Source organism: Rattus norvegicus, chromosome 3 (genome assembly GCF_036323735.1).
Source record: "Rattus norvegicus strain BN/NHsdMcwi chromosome 3, GRCr8, whole genome shotgun sequence".
Classification (NCBI taxonomy): Eukaryota; Metazoa; Chordata; class Mammalia; order Rodentia; family Muridae; genus Rattus; species Rattus norvegicus.
In genome coordinates this window covers 93882056-93889899 of record NC_086021.1, presented here as the reverse complement: position 1 = coordinate 93889899, position 7844 = coordinate 93882056, and the positions used below count along the sequence as shown (strand labels likewise).

Genomic DNA, 7844 nt, shown 5'->3' with positions numbered 1-7844 from the left:
ATGGTTGAGGAAAACTGCAGCACAGTGGCACAGTTCATCCTCCTGGGATTTTCAGATGTTCCTGAGTTGAGTGGTTTTCTCTCCTCAATTGTACTTCTCATTTATGGAGTCACTGTCCTGGCCAACCTGGGAATGACTACACTGATTCAGTTCAGCTCTCAACTTCATACCCCCATGTACTTTTTTCTCAGCCATCTTTCCTTTGTGGACTTTTGCTACTCCTCCGTCATTGTGCCTAAAATGCTGGCTAACATCTTCAATATGGACAAAGCCATATCATTCCTGGCATGTATGGTCCAATTCTGCCTGTTTTGCACATGTGTGATCTCTGAAATCTTTTTGCTGACTGTGATGGCCTATGACCGCTTTGTAGCCATCTGTAACCCACTACTATATACAGCCATCATGTCCTCAGATCTATGTATCATACTAGTGTCTGGCTGCTACTTGTGTGCATCAATGTGTTCTCTGGTTCATTTGTGCTTAGCCCTTGAGATCCCATCGTTTAAGTCAAATGTGATCAACCACTTCTTCTGTGATCTGCCTCCTCTCTTGGGTCTTGCTTGCTCTGATGTCACTATTAATAAAGTGCTGTTGTTTGTTGTGGCTACCTTCAATGAGAGTGTTAGTATTGTGGTTATCTTCACCTCCTACTTGTTTATCCTCATCACCATCCTGAGGATGCGCTCTGTAGAGGGGAGGCGCAAAGCCTTTTCCACCTGTGCCTCCCACCTCACAGTCATCATTGTCTTCCATGGGACAATCCTTTCCATTTATTGTTCTTCCACTTCAGACAACAGTGGGGATGCTGACAAAGTGGCCACAGTGTTCTACACTGTAGTGATTCCCATGCTGAACCCTTTAATCTACAGCCTCAGAAACAAGGATGTCAAAGATGCTCTCAGGAAATTTGTGAACAATAAGATATATTCCCAATGAATACTGTTTTGTCAGGATGCAGAATCAAATGTAGATATTGGCAAAGAGATTCATAAATTGAACTATGTTTGGCTAGCAAAATAAATAAAGTACATAATAGTTCTAAGTGACTTGTTTTTTTTTTCTCTTCAGTATTGTGATTCCTGAATTTAAAAGCTTAACCTTTTTTTCAGATTCCAAAATAAGTTGATTTCATTGTTTGATTTATGTTTGTTTCATTTTGTGTAAGATCTTCCCAAATCTAAAAAGGATTTTGCAAAGTTTCTAATTTTAAATCTGTGTCCATAATAGCCATCACTATTCATTTCAAAATAAAATGTACATAATTTACCATAAAAATTATGATACTAATTTACATGCATGTACAGAGTGAGAATATCAATGTGTATTTGGTCAGAATTTTATTTATTTTTTTATTCAAGGCTTCTTACTTTAACTTCTACTCTTTGAATGTTACTATGCCATTCACTGCCTTAAAATATTAAGTAATATGCAATCATTTAAGGAAATACTTGAGTAATATTTATTTATGAAAATAATATATTAATTATATGGTATGATTATAGAGTATGAGATCATTTCACATGAATACAGAGTACACAAAAGAATGGAAGAATCTTGTAGCTAGATTTCAGTCTCCTATAACTCACCAGATATGAGTCCTTGGAAGCCAATTCAGGTCCTCTGGAAGATCATAAAACTGTCATAAGTACCGAGCTGTTTAAAGAGTTCCTTTACAGAATACAAAGCATACATTAAAAAACTGATGTCTTCAATTATATCAGTCTTAGTCGTTTTTATGCCTACTGAGATCTGTCACTGAAGATAGAACTTCTGAACTTTCTTTCTTTGCTTTATATTTAATTCTGTGCTCATGCAAACTCAGCTACTGATGAAGTACTTACCTCTGTTCATGCTATATGCTTATATATGCACATATTTTTAAATAAAGTTGTACTTTGATAATTGCATACATGTATAGAGTGCTATCTCATGACTGTTAACCCATTCCCTGACTCACTCAGACCTTATGTCCCCTTCTCCCTCCATGTCTCTTTCTTGTGTTCGTGAATATTTTTTTATTTTGTTTTGTTTTGCTTTGTCTTCTGACTTATTAAGGGCCATCTGCACGATCATGAATTTTAGAATATTCACTGGAGCATAATTCCTCATTAATGGGTTTGAAATTGTATCTTACTCTCCTCAGGATATCTATAGCTCCCTATTGAACCCACACATTATTAAAATGATGCAGTACGTTTCATTTCCAAAATGTCAATGTTTCTGAACCATAATTACTTTTAGTTCAATCTGAGTTCAGTTTCTAAAGTATATTCCTTCGTTGATAGACATTTCTCTTCTTGTATTTACCAGTGTTCTAAAACATGGGTTTAAGTTCAATGAAGGTACATTACTGTCTTGAATATAATTTCTCTTTGTCAATATTTTCTATTCATTGACTTTTTTTTCTTTTTTCTTTTTTTTTCGGAGCTGGGGACCGAACCCAGGGCCTTGCGCTTGCTAGGGAAGTGCTCTACCACTGAGCTAAATCCCCAACCTCTATTCATTGACTTTTATAGTTTTATATATGAACCTATAAACTCTAGGGACCACCGGTGATAGAAAATGTACAATAATTGTCTGACACTGACTTCACTATCTTAATGTGGTTATTTAATTTTTTTCTTTAATATAGATAACTTTTACATGAATTTTACTGCATAGCACATCATCTTTATTCATTCCTCTGCTATCAGAGACTTAAACTGCTTCCTTATTTTACCTACTGTGAATAGTTGTATAATAAATATTGGCTTTAAAAACTATTGTTAATTTAATTTCCCATGGTCTTGTTGAAAGCCCATAACGAATGTTCATATCAGACCTTGCAAACAAAATCACTGCTCAAGAATTGCAGAATTTCTAGGCAAACCATATGAAGCTCAGTCAGCTTCCTACTGGCTTTGAGTGCAGAATGAAGGAGAGACATTTTAACAGTTTTCACTCCAACAAGAATACACTCTTCTTTGCATATACAGCATAAATTTTGTGCCTTTATTGTGGCTCTGAGTTCACCAGATGTCTGGTCATAGTCATAAAATGCATGTGAAGAAAAATGTAGTCTAGTCCTCATGATACAGATTTTTAAAAAGTGCCCTCTAAATAAATAAGCTACTACTTCATTATATGTCATAAATTACTTGATCTTATATTTTTCTGAGTTGTAATAAACACGATGACTGTCCATGAGGCAAGTGATCCTAGTACGCTGACATAGGCAAAGGATGATTTAAAACCTTAGAGGGAATGGAAGAGAAGCATAGAAGACTCAACATTAAGGACTCAGATGGGATATTTATGTTTACTCATTGGTCATTGATATTTTTTGTATTGGCTTAAAATAAAACTTACAAAGCATGTAATAGGCCAGAAAAATAAAACCATAAAGACATAATTTGTCTATAGTAATTCTAGCTAATAAAATCAACTTATACTGACCTATATGATATAGTAGTTACTGCTACATATGTGTACATATTGGCAAATGGACGGAACTAAAGAAATAGCATCCTGACTGGGAGAGTGAGGTAACATAAACTCAGAAAGAACATAAGATATCTATTTGCATATATGTGTACATTAGCTGTTTAGTTAATCATAATCAAGCTACAATCATAGAATGACAAAGATTAGGTATGGAGTAAGAGACTATAGGATACAGATAGGTCTCATAAGGAAAAGAAGTCAAATAGATAGAATAGATAGTTATGGATGGGTGAGTGAAGAGATAGAACAGAAGGATCAAATGAGGAAAATATGTGGAGGGGGCATGGTTAGTGGCTGCTGGAAGAGACAGCTGTAATTAATGGCCAACTGAGGGATATTTTGGAAATATAATACAGTAGAAGCCTCCTAAAATATATTCATATATGAAGGTAATCTAAATGAAAACACCAAATAGTGGGGAGGACTCCCAACTGACCAGATCTTGTCACCAAATGAAGCTTCTAGTACCATGGCTGGTTTAGATCTAATTAAGCTGTTGGCCAACAGAGTCCTATTGGAATCCCCAAACAACCCAGGCAACCCAGGCCAAAACAATAGGTTGATCTCCACAGTGAAGACAACACTTAAAAACAACTGATTAAACACAGAGAAATTGAGAGGGTGCCCGAATAGAACCTTCATAGATAGAGTCTTCAGTAGAAGAAGGATATCTTTCTACTATCAAAAGAAAATATAAAATTCAATCCAGACTCAAATTCTTTGGTCCGTGAGGGGTCCTGTCTGCAAAATATGCTAGGGTGATGACATCACAAAACAGGAGTAAGCAACCAAAATCTTAATGAAATACATGCTTGACATTGCTTAGGTGACCAAGAATCCAGGGTAAAACTGAATTCTATTGTTCAGAAAGTACATATAGCAGTAACATAAAGATACCCCTAAAGAACTTGTGCTATTTTAATAGATCAGCACCTTGCTCAACTATCATCAGAGAAGCTTCCTCCTGTAGCAGATGGGAACAAATACAAAAAGCCTCAGCCAGACATTACACACAAAGAGACAGACAGACAGACAGACAGACAGATAGGGAGAGAGGGAAAGAGGGAGGCAGGCAGACAGACAGACTGACTGACCTTGGAACATTGAGCTCTAAATGGGGTCTCTTCATACATCTCTCACCTCAGGAGACACCAAACCCTTGGAAGAAGAAAACAAAAAGTACATAAGAGGAAGAGGGGATCGAGGGCACCAAGAAAACAAATCCCTGTAATAAACATCAATATAATCAAAGCACATGTGAACAGAGCCTGGGGTAGCATATACAGGACCTACGAGGGTCTGTTCTAGATCCTCTACGTCTCTCTCTCTGTCTATCTCTGTCTCTCTCTCTGTCTCTCTTTCTCTCTCTCTCTGTCTCTCTCTCTCTCTCTGTCTCTCTCTCTCTCTCTCTCTCTCTCTCTCTCTCTCTCTCTCTCTGTGTGTGTGTGTGTGTGTGTGTGTGTGTGTGTAATGGGGTCCAGTTTAGTGTTTTCATGGGATTTATAAGTGAGGAAATGAGTGTGTCTCTGAATCTTGTGTCCTCTTCTGAGCTCTTTTTCTAATGGCTTTTCTTTGTTTTGTCTTGCCTTGTTCAACATGTGATAGTTTTAATTTCATTGCATTATTTTTATTTTGCCTTATGTGTTATCTCTTAGAAACCTGATTGTTTTTCAGTGATAGACAGAATGACAGCAGATATAGATAGAAGGGAGTGTGGGAAAGAAATTCAAATTGTAGAGACAGGGAAATTGTAATCAGGATATATTATATAAGAAAATAATTATTTTCAATAAAAATAAATTGTCTTCAGTTCTTGAAGTATCAATGAACATGTCTGAGCAAGTATCTGTGGGGTATGATTTTTAGGCATTTGGCCATATACCAAGGAATGATATACCTGGATCATATGATATATTTTTAAAAAGAACTTTTGAATACTATTAGCATGCATTTACAGAGTCTTCAAAAGTTTGCAGTTCCACATACAGTAGAATTTTTTTTTAAAAAAATCAAACTTCATTTTTATCAGATACCTTGATGAACTTGGTCATTCTGACTGGGAATACAATTTCAAACACAGACTATTGGTGCTGCCCTTGTTTATGTCACAGAGGTGAGTGATAAGGCCCAAGTGCTAAAGAGACTATAAATTTTAAAAATAGTATTCTGGGTATGTAAGCTGTATCTGAGCTGAAAGCTTCCTCCTTAAGGACTAGCTATCATATTGCTGCAAAGCACAATGCAAGCTACAAAGGGAGAGGAATAACAAATAATCTGATCTAGTTGATGAACCTCAAAAATGATCAAAATGACAAGAAATCTTAAACATGCAAGAGAGATACTTGAATCTTAGTGGTAACAAATAGCTTTCTAAATGATCTTATGGGCCCCTCCATAGAAGGGAATCCATGCCTGCTAAAGTAAATCTAGTTACCTTACTAGGCTAGTGACCTCACGGATCATAGAGTAGAGTCTACCCTGTAACTTAATGAAAAGACCATATTACTAACTGCATTCTAAATACTGATCCTCATGCCAACAGAGAAGGGAAGTTTCCATCCCTCTTAAATGAAATTTCTCTTTATAGCAGATGGAGTTCGTTGCAGAAAACTACACCTAGTCAGAATTCAGACAACAATGGATTGTGGTATGTCAAACGCAAACTAGTGCATCTTTAACAGTACTCCTCCATTTGTCCTCAGAAGAGTTGCCTTGATCATGGTGTCTGCTCACAGCAATAAAATCCTATCTAAGACAGAAGTTGGTACCAGGGTACAGTGGTATTGCTATTATAGGCCTGAAGGTGCTTTTGTTTGTAAGAATATGGATTTTGGGATGCATGAAAATTTGATTTGGAAGGCCATGGACTGCTTTAGATGGGGCTTAATGGGCTATCTTAGTAAGAATATGGAAAACTTTGTTACTGAGAGTGATTTGAATTGTGTAGAACTGGCCCAAGAATTTTCAGTGGAGAAGAACTTCAGTGGCCTAGAGACTTTTTGTATTGTTTTGGTGAAGAACATAGCAGCATTTTTCCCTTGTCTGAAGAGTCTGCCTAAGGCTAAGGTGAAGAGACTCAGATTAATCAAATTGACAAAGAAAGGCTCAGAAACACCAACCAAAGACTTTATTTTCTGCTTAAATCTTATGAAGAGCATTTTGAATAAGCATAGCAAGCTTACAAAGAAAAATATAAAATGTAAAGCTCGTGTATTAATGGGGCGCTAGGAAGTAAAATGAATCTGAATACTGTGTTCAAGGATATTAAATTGAATTAAGGAAGAGGTAAACTTAGGGCAAGATTCTACCCAGCTAAGTTTAGATCCAGGTATGATTTTACACACCTTTAATCCCAAGAAATAAAGGCTAGTAAATCTCTGAGTTCAAGACCAGCCTGAGATTCAAAGCCCTCTTCTAGGCTTGGTTAACAGACATGCATGTGGTTACAAATATACATGCAGACAAAACACATATAAGTATAAATTAAACTTATAAAATAAGTTTAGTTAGAAGTGGTGTGTGTGCGTGTGTGTGTGTGTGTGTGTGTGTGTGTGTGTGTGTGTGTGTAATTACTACAGCACCAGTGTGAAAGTCAGAGAACAACCTGAGAGAGTTGGTCTTCTCCCTCTATCATGTGGGTCCTGGGCACAGTACTTGGGTAGTCAAGCATGGCAGCAAGAGCCTTTATCCACTGTGACACCAAATCAGTTTTACAGAGCAACTTTCTTAATTGTATTATAGTAAAATTGTTGTCCTCTACATAACCATAGGACAATGAGGGACCATCATGATACAAGCACCCCAAATAATATACATCAGTGGAAAATGAGAATTGACTCTTAAGGACAGTTATCCATTCCTTTCATTCAATCCTATATCCAGGTTTTGTTTTATATATTTCCTGATTTCCCATATTAATATTTTTAATACTGTCTTCAGTAGCCTCTTTCGTATCTCAGTCTAACTCAAAAATTGTTCTTTTTGTTGTTGTTGTTCTTGTTGAACAAGACCATCAAAGAAGACCCAATACTAATACTCTACAAACTATTAAACAAAATAGAAACAGAAAGAACACTACCAAATTCCTTCTATGAAGCCACAATTACACTTGTACCCAAACCACACAAAGACCTAACAAACAAAGAGAACATTAGAACAACTTCCCTTATGAATATCGATGAAAAATACTCAATAAACTTCTCAAAAACCAAATCAAAGATCACATCAAAATGACCATGCACCATGATCAAGTGGGCTTCATCCCAGGGTTGCAGGGATATTTCGATATACATAAATCTATCAGCATAATCTGCTATATAGGCAAACTCAAAGAGGGGAAAACATAATCATCTTAGTAG

General features: G+C 36.4%; 1 protein-coding gene across 1 annotated transcript; it reads left to right on the top strand.

Annotated features, from left to right (window-relative positions):
* Nucleotides 1–939, top strand: Or5l14b (olfactory receptor family 5 subfamily L member 14B). Its single transcript, NM_001000333.1, has one exon. It carries the CDS (start codon nucleotides 1–3, stop codon nucleotides 937–939), a length of 939 nt encoding a protein of 312 aa, NP_001000333.1.
* The last annotated feature ends 6905 nt before the right edge of the window (nucleotides 940–7844 follow it).

Coding starts and splice junctions, on each gene's coding strand:
- Or5l14b (NM_001000333.1), top strand. CDS start 1: ATGGTTGAGGAAAACTGCAGCACAGTGGCACAGTTCATCCTCCTGGGA.